The sequence below is a fragment of the Euprymna scolopes genome, chromosome 21 (genome assembly GCF_053919585.1).
Source record: "Euprymna scolopes isolate OS-2025 chromosome 21, ASM5391958v1, whole genome shotgun sequence".
In the NCBI taxonomy this organism is placed as follows: Eukaryota; Metazoa; Mollusca; class Cephalopoda; order Sepiida; family Sepiolidae; genus Euprymna; species Euprymna scolopes.
In genome coordinates, this window is record NC_136502.1 from 39,848,369 (window position 1) to 39,864,733 (window position 16,365).

The 16,365-nt window shown below is 30.7% G+C and overlaps 1 protein-coding gene across 47 annotated transcripts in view; it reads right to left on the minus strand.

Moving 5' to 3' along the window:
* The window catches only part of LOC145242141 (protein hu-li tai shao-like), a 271,491-nt gene that overhangs the window by 60,844 nt on the left and 194,282 nt on the right, over positions 1–16,365 (minus strand). For all 47 annotated transcript variants that reach the window (XM_080105113.1, XM_080105104.1, XM_080105102.1 and 44 more), the window contains 7 exons: positions 15,458–15,601; positions 9,676–9,774; positions 6,536–6,706; positions 5,094–5,233; positions 3,922–4,054; positions 3,135–3,242; positions 890–982 (listed from right to left, as the gene is read on the minus strand). In XM_080105113.1, the coding sequence (XP_079961239.1) occupies positions 890–982; positions 3,135–3,242; positions 3,922–4,054; positions 5,094–5,233; positions 6,536–6,706; positions 9,676–9,774; positions 15,458–15,601 (888 nt within the window). The remainder of the gene's footprint in view (positions 1–889; positions 983–3,134; positions 3,243–3,921; positions 4,055–5,093; positions 5,234–6,535; positions 6,707–9,675; positions 9,775–15,457; positions 15,602–16,365) is intronic.

Sequence of the window (16,365 nt, forward strand, 5' to 3'; positions counted from 1 at the left end):
TTCATGCAAATTTCTTATTATTATCGAACCAATTCTCTATTGATTATTATCCAATATATTGTATAGTAATGATTTCAAAAGTTATAAAAAAAATATGATTTGGATACCATCCGCTAGAATTGAAACCAAAATGTTTAGTACTCCATCCTTAGTCGTTATTTATCTCTCCAGCATCATTACTGCCTGAGCTATAGACAGATGGATATGAAAGGTTAAAAATTAACTGACTTTGAACTATGAATGTTTAATTTTGCGTATGTGCAAAAGTAACAGCAGGAGTAATATTTTATTTGACTTATTCTGTCAAGGTTAACAGTCTTGTTTTCAGTTTTGATCCCTTAACAGAAATTTTTGCCAGCTAAAAACCAAATCGGGTCCAAATACCCTATATATCAAATTTCAACTCTGTACACCAGAGAGTAGTTTTGTTGAGATTTTTTGCACACACACACACCAACAAAGTTACTTTAATATATATTCATATACTAGGTTTTCATCTTAAATTCTACACAATTATGCAGAATGTAGAAACTACGCATAAATAGAATTCTGCATCATAATGAAATGGAACCAATCATTTAATAAGAAATCATAAAAAAATGAATAATTAAGTAACACTTGTTTTTCAAAGGAATATGTAAATTAATTAACCTTTATGTAGTCGTTCGTATATACATGACTGAGTACATTAAGTTTGTTTTAATAATATTTAAATAGAAAAAGTAGGATTTTATTATCAATGTTAGAACAAGAAAAAAAAAAAACTCAATTTATAGGTATATAGATTATATTCACCGATTCGAAATCAATTTATTGAAATATAAAGGAAAGTACTAAAAACATTTCTAAAAAAATTATTTAAAAAGAAATGTGAAATATTAACTCGTACTTTGACTTTCTGAGCATCTTCCCAAGTAGCACCTTCCAAAACCTTTGACTGAGGACCTGCATGTACTCTTGCCTCATAGTAATCATTGCGGATCTGAAATGTAAGACAGAAATGGCTTAATTTATTTTTAGAAAAATAAATAAAACAATTTAAAACAAAATTGTAGCAATTTTAACATTACAACATTAAACGTTTGAAGGAAAAGTCAGAGCAGCTCAATTCTAGCAAATGAATGATTTAAACATTATTTCAGTTTTGTCTAAGCTTTATTAAAAACATGCTAAATGGGCAATTCCTTTTTTCTTTTATTCTGACGAGTGAGGGATTCTTAGATTACTATTCTAACCTAGATTGTTATATGTATGTTTCGACCAATATAATCTCTGACATACAGGTACATTTGTTTTTATCATTTGGGAACCTAGTTAAATTCAAAAATATTTCGCTCAAACTTATAGAACTTAATGTCAAACTTGGGACAGAATCTTTTAACAATTTATTAAAAAAAAAAAAAAAAAAAAAGTGCCTGAATAAGATAAGAGATTACATGAGTATATTGTGAAAATAAAAATAAGACTAGAATAATACAAAAATAATACAGAGAGGTTATAATTTTGTATATAGCTTTTCTTTAACTCTAGTGGAAATGTAATCTTTTTTGACAATGTTAATAAAATGATAGAAGCGCCTGAAAAAGTATTTCAAATAACAGATAATTTCTTTATGGGGTAGCAAGTTGAGTTCAGGATAGCTGATGTAAGCCATTTTGTAATAGATGGAGTTGAAGATAAATGATGAAACTATTTATAATATAGAAAAGCAAAGAGTTTGTAAATTGAAGGAAGAAGATAGCATTTTATCATAATCATAATTAATAAAATAGAGGTAGATCTTTAGAATAGTTGGATTGTACCATAAGTCTTATGAGAGTGGTTACCAATAATTATTAAATCTATGGCTGCAAAATTCAATAGTAATGATCCTACCTATGCAGACCTAGTTATGGTGAAACATAGAAAAAAGTAGGAAAAATATGACTGAAAGATTGTTGTATCATATGACATTCTGGTGCAATTTATACCTTCTTACAGCTATTAAAAAAGTCATGTGAAAAAGATTGTTATCAATGAATAAAAAAAAGATTGAAAATGAAAGACAAAAAAAAAAAAAAAAAGAAAAAAAAAAGAAAAAAAAAGAAATGAAAGAAATACTACGAAAAGTCACAAAGAAGTCCATTTTTCTTGCCTGTCTTTTCTTAACATTTCAACAATTTTCTTTATTTAGTTGTAATGTTATCTTTCATGTAAAAATAGATATCAATCTATTTATTAAAATCAGTTAGATACAGTAATACTAGGTAAAAATTTTTTACTTCTAATATCTACTTACACAACTATATTTTTAAGGATGCAAGGGGCCTTTAACTATTCATTAAGAATGGATCACCATCATGCATTCTTACTTAAAAAGACTTGTGAGGACAGAAATATCTGCTTTCCTGCTTATGCATTCTTTTATCAAAGTGCCAAACTACTGCCTTAAAAATTATGTACTTTTCAAAAATCAATATATATTAATCAAATTATAAAACTTCAGACATTTGAGACCTGTGGGGGGGGTATGCACTCATATTACTCACACATTTTAATTTTTTCAATCGATTATATTTTTTCAAAATTAGAAATGCAATAGTATAAAGAACTAAAATAAAGAAAAAAAAATTATTTCCAAAAACAATTTCATGCTTGTTATGAAAGAGTTGACAGATCAATTTTTTTAAATGTTGTTTTAAGCAAAAACAATATTACTTAATTATCATGTCGAAAATAGTAATATATCCAAAAATTACATCAATTGCATTTTCCTTAGATGTGAACAATTAAAGATTGTGGATACAGAGTGTACTTCTCTCCCTTTTCGACACTTTAATGGCAGACTTTTTTTAAGACTATAGTGATGGACTTTTTTTTACTCTAGTAATAGCAGTCATTCTACTTGACGAATTTTCATAATTTTTGGATATATTACTATTTTTGACATGACAAGTAAGTAAGTACTGTTGTTTTGCTTAAAACGACATATTTAAAAAAATTGATCTGCTACCTATCTTAATAAACACCAACAATTTAATTACGAAACTAAATTCATCAAAATGAACTTCCATTTATTTGTAACTTAAGTCATTTTCATCCATTACTCCCAGACTTTACCAGGTAGCCATCTTGTATCACATGATATTACTTACCTGCTTTTGCTTTTCTCTGAATTCTTTTGGATTGGTCCCTTGTGGTGCAAATTGGTTGGGATTTTCAATCTTTACAGTTGTACTTCTGTCAGAGCCTTCAGGAATCCACTGAAAGAAAAAAAAAACAAACAAAAAACTCATGCTTTATTTTAAGCTTTTTTTTTTTTTTAAACATGGATGTCCCCTCTTATCAAGGTCGAGAGGCCACTCGAGGATAAGGGTTAGTTTTCTGAAAATGTTTTATTACATTTATTTATGAAAATGAAATTCAGATTTTGCTAAATATTATAGGCATTTTGTGCTTATAACATTAACAATGATTCTGAAAAAAAAAAAAAAAAAAAAAAATTCCAACCAACCTACCAAACAAAATGAATTTTTCCCCCAAATTTCATGTAGTATTGAACTTTCCCTTTTTTTTTTCCTTTATTTCTTGAGCCTTTAACTAATTTTAGTAATTGTAAGACATGCAGAAAACAAAACAGATTAAATGGACACAAAATTGGCTTGAATGAACAATGATGGCTCAAAGATAAATGCTCATAAATATACTAGAAAAACAGTTGAGTGTCAAGAAGATCATAATAGATAAAAAAAAAAAAAAAAAAACTAGGATAAGACAGAAAGAGTATGTTTGTATATTGTTGTCACTGCTGATTGATGGGAGAGTTGGAAAAACTTCTCCATTTGTACAGTGCTACAATATACTATGAAAGACTTATTTCTAAAATATTTTTTATTCAAAGAATACGGAGGGGAAAGAAAAAAAAAGAAGAAGGAATTCTACCTTTGTTATCTTCTTAGGATTTGCAGTTCCTATCTCATCAATTTCTTTTTTCTTGTAGGTGTTGGGAGAGATTAGCCAGCCAGCTTTGTATTGTTGCTGCTTTTGACGTTCCAGCGCTGTACGTAATGGTGACCTATATCAGAATGAATATTAAAATGATGAGATGCCAAACAAATAAAAACAATTTAAGAAAATAATTTTTTTTCAATGCAATATGATTAGCAACTGCTGATTTTTATCCAAATTGTAGGCTTATTCTTTCTTGTTTCAGAATATTTGTAGAATTTAAATTATTCAAATAAGTCAAGAAAATGATCTGTTTGATTTAGTTTTATATTAAATACTAGCATGGATGCCCGGCGTTGCCCGGGTGTTTGGAGGTGTATGCTGAGCAAAAAAAAAAAAAAGGTCAATTTTTTTAACTTTGATCCCTATTATGACACCTTAAAATTTATTGTTTTGAGCTCAAATCAAGTTATTAAGTTAGATCCATGTCCAAGGAACCTATATCTAAAATTTCAAGTGGTTAGACCCAAAATTGTCGGAGGAGTTCTCAAAGGTCAAATCGTTGAACTTTGACCCCTTAACAGCCGAATTTCTGGCCGAAAACGTATCACAAAGATTTTCCCAAATCTCAGTACCCTGTATATCAAATTTCGAGTCTGGATTAAAAATTGCATAGAGAAATGTACACGCACACACAGACACATTCACTTTTATAGATATATAGATTGCAAAATTATTTGTATATTAAAGATGTGAGTAGTTTACATAAAAAAAAAAAAGAAAAAGAAAAAAAGCTGTAACTGAAATGAACTTTCCAATCGGGCCCCCCTGTGTATGAGAAATTGAATAAATATATCAAATTACTCATAATCTATATTTAATTCCTTACATTTGTAAAATGTCAGAGTGACAGATGTAACGTGTTCCGGTCTCTGATTGCGAGATAACACTATTTTACTTATATTGACCTCATTTACCTGTTAATGTATAATGTTGCATATGGATGGGTCAATTCAATAATGTCATGTTAGCTCAAAGGAGCTATATATACTACAATATGTTCGATGTATTGCAATGTTTAATTCAATATCAATTGGCAAACAAAATATTTTTGTGATCTAAACACTGTTACCTGATAAAACGATGATATAAATAATATTACTTACACATACTTAGAGCGGTCTACTTCACCGTCATATACATAGGTGAACGAGCTGGATGTGGGTGGTAGCTCAATCTCACTGTTTCCATGGTCTTTCTCTTGCTTGATTAGTGGACTACGGTAGATATAACCAGTACGGAAACCCTAGCAAGTAGATAGAAAAGAGATTTTCCTTCACAACAGTTTTATTTATTATATCAACCACAACACTGCTGGAACAGAAAAAAATATGTTAATAAAATATTATCTTATTCTATCTTAGATAGAAATGTTCACTTTCAACTAATATCATAGTTTTAGTCTTAGAATTGTGCTTTTTAGGGTTTGGGGGTTTGGTTGGGAAATTTGGTTTTACAGCACATTTATGGCTATACAATCTAACATATAAAATTATCTTGTCTGATTTTTGAAGTAGGACTCAAGTAGCATTTAAGTTGACAAATAAAATTTTGCTTCTGACTAGCTATTTTTATTTACGGTTCTTGTACTGTATTATTGGTAACATAATAAAATTGTTGGGTTTAATCTTTGCAAGATTTAGGGATTGAGATGATAATAGATTTGAGTAAGGATTTTGGAAATTTGATTGTGCACTTTAAATCATTAAATATCTGCAGAAGTATTGTAAGCAACGTTTTTTGTAAAGTGTTTCAAGAACTAACAGCAAATTTCATTTTTGTCAGTAGCTATGTTCTTGCGTTTCATTAACTGAACATCTTTTTTTTTTACCTCTGTGATAGTGAACGAAACATTCCTTATGGTTGAGTATAAATTTAATGTTTTTATTTCTCTGAAATATTTCTGATCTTAATCAATTGATGAGTTTTCAGCTGAATTCTGCTGCTATTTGTTTGGCTTGTTCATCAGTTGTTCAGTGAGTGTGAAGACCATTGAAGATCATGGTGTCACTGAGGAGACAATCAGCAAAGTGTCCCCGCATATCATTGAATGATGATGAAAAAGACAGGTGGATATTCATGATTGGAGCTAGGTGGATAAGGTTTGCAAAAAGCATCATAACTTTTATTAACAATTTCCATGAGTGCTGTTATATAATGTTCATGGGATTTTGATTTTTCAACAGGACAGAAGCGTTTTTTTGAGGCTTTTTTTGTGAATTCAAGTGTTTCTTTATTAATATACAAAGTCTAAAGAATTCAAATAAAAAAGAAATAAAAATGTAACCATGACTAAATAATGACAAAGATTTTGATATATTCCCCTCCTCCTCCTAATTGGAGCCAAACAAATTTCACCGGCCAATTCAGCTTTCCCGTCTGTAGAATATTGAGAATTTTAGCTACCAATTTTATATATATATATATATATAAAAAGGCAAAAACTGAGAATATTAGCAAGACTGACTGATTAAGCCATAATTGATGGGATTTGGAAAAATATTTTAAATGAAATGATTTTTCAAGAACAAATGCAAGAGATACATACGGAGTTGTCTAACATGCGCATGAGAGCCTCGAATTCTAGTTCTCCTGTCTTCCATTTCCGACCACTGGTATCTACGCCACCTCCCCCTTGACTACCCAATCCGAAAGTTTTCTTTTGTACATCAGAATCAACAAGAATCAAGTTGTCTAAACCAGCAGGCATAGCACTGATCTGAAAAAAAAAAAAGAAAAAAAAAAGAGGAATAGAAATTAGACGTGAAACATAAATTCAAAAATACTTTTGGCAACGTCTCAACAGAATGGATTTATTTATGCCTTCCATATGCATCGTGGTAAAAACAATTTTTTTTATTTATTTATTTAATGTCAATGCAAAATGAATAAAAACTACAATAAAAAATGTGACTTGTTAGATTGTTTGAATCAGGAAAAACTAAGTTTGCAAAGGCAATTTAATTTTTCTGAAAATAAAGACAGGATACCAAATCAGTTGCTTTTGCTTGTTATATTGCCAGCTAAGTGTTAAATGGTCTTACTACTTAGTGATTTGTTTGTTTAGTTTATAATAGACAATACAAATCTTGAGTTTTAATACTTAGTTTTATTAACTTTGACTGTTAATTGATAGTGCAAATTAACAGAATTTAACTAAATAATCGATAGATAACATAAGAGCAGGGCGAGAGGGGGTCCAAACAAGTGGATGAGAGTGAGAGGCAAAAATTTACTGAGAGATGGGCCACTTGATTAATTAATTGCAAATTATGACCAATTAAAACAATAAAAATGATAAAATTTGAAATATAACTCAATCCCAAAACCAAGAAATATTTTATGTTTCTGAATTTTTGAGAGGAGGAGTGGTTATTTGTATTATTTAATTTCTTTGGACTATTGTTCTCATTTTGAGTTCTTTTTTCGTGTTTCGGTCGATGTAACCCCAGCAAAGATCTGTGGCGCAGTGGTTATAATACTTGGAAAAACAAAATCACTTGTGTAAATGATATTCGCCTGAAGGTTGAAGGTTCAATTCTCAGTGTGAGCAATGGAAAAATACAATTGTGAATTACTTAAGACCTCTATTCAGTCATACCCCCCGTGAAGTAAATAAAGTGTTCCTTCAAAATTTTGTTAAAATTCCCAAATTTGAAAAGATACACCTGAAGAAAGCTGGAGATTGCATCAACCAAAACATAGTGAAAATGGCACTCAAGATGAGAACCGTAGTCCAAAGAATCCAAATAACAAGGAATATTTCAGCATATATTTTGTGTAATTAAAACATATAAAAAAAAAAAAAAAGTCATAAGAGAAACAAATATTGAATACCTCAACTTTAGTATATTGTATAAAAATTCAGTTTTCTTTCAACACAGTATAACTTGCTTTAAGTTTAAATTCATTGAAAATGCTCACCTGAAATGACCCAACAATGTCCATGCAATCAATTCTTTCAATCATAATCACAAAATCAGTGAATATTATTTTTAAAACAATTTATACTGGTTGCATTATTCACACGTCCTGGGGACTTGCTCCAATAATTAATTACTTTCAGTAAACAAACATTTATTAGCGTGAACGATCAAGTTATTGACCTTCTTTGAGATCTAATATATAAAGTAAAGCCAGTCTTGTTTTTTATGTTTGTCATCAATAGTTTTCTTCCTATAAAATGAATACTTGAATGTAGTTCATTAATTCTCTTGGTAGATCATTGCAAAATGTAATTTGATTTAATTTCTTCGAGAAAATACTTTGACTAGGTAGGAATTATTTTTATATGGATACTATCATTAAAAAAAAAAATTTTTTTTTTAAATAAAGTGTTGTAACTCCATATTTGACAATGCAGAGTTACTTCTCTTTGCTTGGAAGAAACAAAAAACATACTAGGTCTCTAGGTAGGTAGTGTAAAGACTTGAAAATTTTTGTTAAATTTTGTAATGAAAATTCTTTTTATTTACACCATCTGTCACCCAATCAAAAGTGAGTACATGCTTGGATGCCATGACAAAAATTGAATATTATAAAATTTACAAAAAAAAGTTTATAAGCTAAGGACAAAACATTCGATTCAGACAACGCTGACTATTCCTGCTTGTATTTATTATTATACTAAAACTGAGCGAACAAACGTTTGTTTCCACAAGACCTTTTTCTATATATTTTGATCACATAAAATACATGCCAAAATATTCTTTCCACAGTTCAAGAGTTTGATAAAAAAAAAAAGTCATCTAATTAGTTACAATCTGTAATCAATCAATCAATCAATCAAGTGACCCAGTTTTCTCACTAAGATAGATTCTGTCTATCACTCTCCCCCTTTGACTTATTCTTGTTTTATCCCCCCATTCTTATTTCATGCAAGTTCTCTTTCAATTACTCACATCTTTGTTTGATCAAGTGTTTTTTTGGGTTTTTTTTTTTTTAAAGTTAATCTGACTGCTTTGCTTCCTATTTTCTCAGCAAATAGATAATACAACTATTTTATCCCAAAGAAATTATTTTCAAACACCCAGTAACAAAAACACAATATTTTAAATTATGAATTAAAAATCATTTACAAGTTAGTTTTGATTCTAATCCTGTAAAATAGTTTGGGATTAAATATACTGGAAAAATGGTTGATCCACTAAAAAATGTACAAAATAAAAACTTTATTTTTTTTATCAATTTTGTTAAATTGTTAAACACTTTCCCTCCTCCTCTCCTTTCTCTATATTAATAAATGGAAGAAAACAGTACTGCTACAATTTTAACTCACCGAGAAAGTGACAGATTACTTTTGAATTTACTGGCTTTTCAAAAAATTTAAACCAAGCTCAACAAGTTACATTCTTTTCTAAATATAAGAAAAATTCTAATTGATAAAACTCTTGAATTCTCCTGGGTGCAACTCACCCATATATATTTAAAAAGATAGTAATTCATACTCATATAAAAAGATAGAGTAGTTCATACTCAACATTATTGTTAAGCATAAGCTCAATAATTAATAGGTTATATCAATTAGAGCTTGCATAAATTAATAGTAAAACAAAAATATTAGTGTTTCAAATATTCAATACATTCTTTGTATGTAAACACATTTCAGAGAAATCTGAAATACTTATATTTAATAAAAATATTTTGAATGGTAGCTTCTTAATAAATATCATCCATTTTGTTACATACCTGAGTCTCACAGGCTGTCATTACATTTACTGCATAGTGGAAGGCTTCTTCTACAGAGTCACCACAAGCCACCACACCATGGTTGCGTAAAAACATGACCTACAAAGCAGAGAAAAAGAAAAACGAATGAAATGAAGTGGAGTAAATAAGCATACACTTAGATAATATGTACAAGATGTAAAACAAAACAATTGAAATAAAAATGAAATAAAGTTCTCTCTTCTTAGAAATATCAAGAAACATAAGTTTTCAATCCAGAGCACAAATATATATTTATCATTCAAACACGGTAGCGTTTGAATATATGGCTAAGTGTTAGTTTTACTCATTTAGAACTGCTTTGAAACTGCACCGCTTACTCATTTTGTGAACAAATTTCAAATAATTTTCAGTTCATAGGTTACTTTCTCAGCTATATTTTGAGAAAAAAAAAAATACTAATAATTTTCGTCTAGTAAAGCAAAAGATATAATAAAATTACTGTGTTCAAAAATTCTCAGAATCTGTAAACAACAAAGAGACAGTTTTTTTTTTTTTTGATTGGCTGTTGGTTACCATAGCAACCAAATTTGTTACACTACCTCAAATTGGCTGGGAACAGCAGAGATGATGACGTAATAGAATAAAAAAAAAAAACTGTTGCTAATAATTCACCGCTGTCCCGATCTGTTGCTTAGCTGTACTGTCGTTAATAATTCACTGTTGTCCCGATCTGTCGCGCAACTGTACTGTCACTAATAATTCACAGGTAACAAGTGAAGCAGAGACAGAAAATTTTAAAGCAAAGCCTAGAAAAATCATGGATTACATAGAAAGATGCAGGCATGAAAAGTAATACGATTAAGATTTAAACATGGAAAAATAAAAGGACTAGTTTTTAAAACTGGAAAAGAAAAAGAAAAGATATTTTAGTAAAAAATATAATAAATTTATAACTTATAATATTGCAGTATTAATTAAGAATTGATTATATAATGTTAAATTGAATTTTAAAAAAATTCTTAATGCTGTAATATTTTAAGTTATAAATTTATTATATTTTTTACTAGAATATCTTGTCCTTTTCTTTTCCAGTTTTAACACCTAGTCCTTTTACTTTCCCATGTTTAAATCTTAACCATATTACTTTTCATGCCCACGTTTTTCTATATAATAGCATATTTGTTATTCTTTATTTTTTTGTTTCATTTTACTTCAGGAAAAGTTCTCCGAAATCAAGGAGACCCCTTCCTTAAGCTAACACTTGATCTCTAATCGAGATATATAGATATTCAAATATTGCACTGAAGTTCTCTTTTACATTTCAAACACAGTGTTAGTAAAGAAGTTAACATAACTCCACAATTGACCAGTTAAATATGTTAGTGTATATCTTTCTTATGGTCTTTTGGTTAAGACAAAAATTCATCTAGTTTGGTATCTAGCTTCGTGTTGTTACTTTAGATAACATTACTTGGACATGGTGCACTATTCCTTGTAGAAGCCAATGTGGGTTAACCATACCAAGATCTAATCTGGGCCGCAAATATGATGTGATTTTGAATATTTAATCAGGGTTTACTTGTAGGGAAAAGTATCCTCATGCCAGATTGTCCTGAAAAACCCCTATACAGAGAGACCGCGCGCGTGCGTGTGTGTGTGTGTGTGTGTGTGACCATGTTGAAATTAAAATCACCTTGAACCAACCAGGGAGGGCTCTTATTGACTAACAACACAAAGCCTTCAAAGGGCTTAGAAAACAAATTTTCTGCATCAAGTGTGCCATTTTATTTTTAAACTAAAAATGATCACCACTTATCAAAATCAAAAGTCACTAAGGGAGATGGAATGATTGTCAGTATCACATTTAAATATCTATGGGAATAGTTCATCATGTTACATATAAAAAAAAAAAAATAGTTGTAATCTGCAGTGAAGCAGTTCCATGGTAATGCATTCTAAAGAATGCAAAGCTTGTGCGAATAATCTGGTTATGGAAATTCCACCTGATGGTAGGCACACAGAGGAAGAAAGAAAAGTTCTTGCTGTGAATGCCTTATAAGAAGGACCAGATATTAAAGTTTAGTTGACAACCTTTCATGAAAATAACAAGTAGAGAGAGAGAGAGTGTAGAAAGGTTTATTCTATGAAAAAGAGGTTGTATGCAAGTGAAGAGATATTTAATCACATTATTTACATCTGCAGGAAGGGGATGAATTAACCGGTGGATTTCTCATAGTTGAAGTGAATTCATGTGATATCCAATAAAATTTAGGAAAGACTACCTATTTTGTAAAAAGGGGAGTTAAGTGTCAAGAGGTCATGCAGAAACATGCAAGTTCATACCTTTTTAGAAACCAAACCCATAAAAATGGTGTATTCTATTCCGCAGTAAAGGAGCTAGCCTTAGCAACAATAGGCAATTTTTTTCTGATTCCAATACCCTAAAGGTTGCATAATAATGGCAACACAATCACGTAGGTATCTGTGACTGAACAGCTGAATAAAAATCCAACCAAATCTATAACACAACTATATACATGCAAATATAAGTGTGATTATGTACAGAAGTGAAACCTGGCCAATGAGGGTTGAGGACATATGTTGCATGGAGAGAAATGATAGGAGAATGGTAACAGAGTTATTTGGCAGGGGAAAGCCAAAGAAATCATGAAAGGAAATGATAAGAATAGAATTGAGAGAAAGAGGGATAAATAAATATCTGGTCAGAGATAGGTTAGTTTGGAAGTCAGTTTCTAAAAGCTGTCCACCACATGCCAGCATGTAAAACAGACATTAAACCGAATATGATAATGCACTTGCATACAAACTGTCATGTAAATGTTTTGACACTTATTTTTTTTTTTCAGGACTCAAGACCTCTTTTTATTTTTTTTTTACAGATTCTTATCTGACTAAACGTTTCAAACTTCTAAAACATTTCACCATCGTTGACGAATACAATTTTTATATCAATTAAAGCAACCGTGTTTAACACCTCCACAGAATACTATCCACGAGAGATGTTTTTATCTTCAATGGGCAAGATGATTTACAAAAACAAGAAAAAAAAATGGCAGAAGAGGGTAAAGATTTGAAAAAAGGTTGTTCATTATTTTAAGATAAATAATTTATTTCAGAGAGAGGGGAAAAAAAAAAAAACACATTGTTATCTGGCTTTTTAATTTCTATACTATAATTTATATTAATTATTTCCATATTTTTCATCCCCAACTTAATAGTTGTTAATTTCCTCAGCTATAACAGCTGCCCTCTCTCTCCATTTCTACTAGCATGCAACTAAAAGCAATCCTAATTACACCAGTAAAAAGAGCAATTTACATAAGCAATCAATAACTTGAATGCAAGCCTCAAAACAACAAAGGAAAAGTTATAAAACAAAAATATGAAAGAGTTTTATAATTGAAACATAGGATTTTACAAGCATCTGCTAGAGCAGTAGAAACAAAAATGTGCTTTATAAACTATGTTGACTTTTAAATGTAAAGCAGAATAATAGAATAAATAGGATTGCCATAGGATATCTTGCTAAGAATGCTAAGATAAGGATGTTTATAGATATACTGTGATGGGAGGTAAAAGCAGATACATGAAAATAACAGGTGAAAGAATAATGAGGAGGAGATTGTGTCTGGTATTTTAAACAATAAAAAATTGGGTCAAAAGTAAAGTTGGAAAGGAAATCAAAAAATAGAAAAGGAAAGAAGAAAGCTTTAAGATGTAAGAGAAAGAAACAGAAAAAAAAGTAAGAAAAGACAAATGTTGATAATAAAAGTTTAAAACAAAACAAAAAAAGTTGCAGAAAAGAAATTTGAATAGAAAAAAGTAAAGAAAAAGGAAAAAGTAGAAAAAATAAATGTAAAAGATAAAAAAAGAAAATTATAAAAAGGAGGAAAAAAGAAGGAAAGGGGAGAGTGAAAAAAGGAGTGGGGGAGAAAGGAGAGTGGGGGGAGAAAGGAGAGTGGGGGGAGAAAGGAGAGTGGGGGGAGAAAGGAGAAATAGGAGGAAAATAGAAAAATAGGATAAAGGGGGAAAGAGGAAAAATGGGGAAAGAGGAAAAATGGGGAAAGAGGAAAAGGGGGGAAGAGGAAAAAGGGGGAAGAGGAAAAAGGGGGAAGAGAAAAAACTGGAAAAGAGAAAAAAACGGGAAAAGAGAAAAAAAAAACAGGGAAAGAGGAAAAGGAAGGAAAAGAAAAAAGGAGGGAAAAGGGGGAAAAGGGGGGAAAAGGGAGAAGGTGGAAGGGGGGAAAAAAGGGAGAAAAAGATTTCAAATGATTTTTTTTCACATTCTCTTGGGAAAAGTACCACTTATTTTACATTTATCCTAAAACAAATGCAGTAGATGTATCAAGGCAAGAAGAACCTGTATTTAACTTTTGTGGACTTGGAGAAACCTTTTGACAGAGTATCAAGAGATGTTTTATACTGATTGTCCAGAAGAGACACATTAGACTGATAATTTAGTGCTTACCTATAAAACAGTGGAAGGTCTACTTGTTAAATTAAAGACTTGGAGGAAAACTATAGAGTGTAAAGGTTTGAAAGTGAATGTTACCAAGATCAAAGCAATCATCAGTGGTTGTAAGGTTGGAAAGTCCACAGAAAGGTGAAACTTCCTCTGCCTGGTTTGTAAAAATGGAGTTTGGAGCAATTCTATGTTTTGCAGTTACTTACAAGTACACAAAAAGTGTAATCGAAGTGTACATAGGCTGACAGATGATATTCAGTCAAGAAAGTATATTTGGATGGCGAGGTATCTGAAGTTGACAAAAGTCCTGCTACTTTATTGATACCACTGGAGCACAGGGAGGAGCTGGTACTGGTCTGATAGCAAGAGTTTAGCATGGATGGAGTAAGTTTATGGAACGTCTGCCTTTACTAAACACCAGAATGTTGACAAAGGGAAGAGTCTATCAAACATGTGTACATAATAAGGTGATGTATGGAAGTGAAATTAAGCAAGTGAGGGTTGAGGATATGTTGCATGGAGAGAAATTATGAAAATGATACAATGAATGTGTAATGCAAGTAGTAAAGACAGGTTTAGATCTGATGACTTTAGAGGAAGATTCAATTTGGACAGTATAGGAAGATGTGTGCAGAACTTCACTGATTTGGTTACATTTAAAAAAAAAAAAAAAAAAAATGGATGACACAGCAGTTGAAATTGCAAGGGAAGGCCTAAAAATATGAAAGTGATAAAGAATGAATTAAGATAAAGAAGGGTAATAGCGAACTTTACTAAAACAGACATTAAACCAAATATGACGACGATGACGAAATTGTAAAGTACAGCTTCCTTGAGGTTGGTCATCAATAATAACCTGAAGTTTAAGTGAAATGTGAACAGACATCTCGTTTCCCAACTCCCTACAAAGTAGTATCCCTGCAAATCTGTTCCCAAATGGTAGCTCCTAATGTTCGAGTGACATTGTGACTTGTTTGGTGTGAATTAACTGATTAATAGTATAAAAAAAAAAAATTTTAAAAAACTAGTTTCAAAACATCTTTCAAATTTTCAATCATCAAACACACTCCATCAGCAACCTAGGTGTTTCTCACCTCCTCACTCTACAAACATTGCAAACTAAATGACCATACAAACACATATAGGATATAGACACTTAGAATCAATCAAAATTCTTCCAGCAATCCTATTACTTTAATATCAAAAAAAGGTTTCTGAATAAAATTTCTATTAACTACAAGAATTTCTTTTTAAAAAATGATAATGAAATAAGGATAAAATACTATTGTCATTTAGAGGAGGGGGGGTACAAACCTTGTTTGCTGGTCCTAAACTTCGAGCCAGTTTCTCTCTCTCTTCTTGGTCCACAAGAATACCGTTATACTCATGATAGCTGATGTTTCCACAGATTAGAGCTTCTTGTGAGATTGCCAACAAACCATTCTTCATAGATGAGACCTGAAAAAAAAAATATATATATACATATCATCTTTGATTGTCACGTCTTCATTTTTTTTTTTTTTAAATTTGTCATCCGTTTTCTTCATGAGATCTTACATTTTTAGCAATTGGATTTCGTAATCAAGTGATGAAAATCTAGATTCATAAGGAATTTCTTTTGAAAATATCAGTCTTTGGATAAATTTTTTAACATCTAATATATATGTTTAAAAATTTAAGAGCTGTAATAATAATAGCAATAATAGTCATAAACGGAACTATTGACAACCACACAAAACATGTTCATGATGTAATGTATAATGATGCTTGTCCATTGTTTCCGATGAAGACCACAAACATCACTGATGATGCTGTGACTTGTAAATGAAACATTTTGTGGCAATCTCCAAACACACCTCTCCCGAGGTAAGCGGAGAGCACATACAGCGCCTGCTATTCCCAAATGGTCACCCATCTGGCCCAGACTCATCATTGCTTAAATTTGGTGATTTGATGAGAACCAGTGTGACAATGTGAACATAATATATAAAAGTTAGGATAAATAGTAAATGTAGACTCTGTAGACAAAGAGATGAAACAGTAAATCACACAAACGAATGAAGCAAACTTAGTCTAAAAAGGATACTAAAACAGATAGATTGCACGCGAAAGGCAGTCTTTTGGGATCTATGGAAATGTTTGCAGTTTGAACATGCGGACAAAATCGTACAAACACAAACCAGAGTCAGTGATGGAAAATGAAAATCATAAAATCCTCTGGA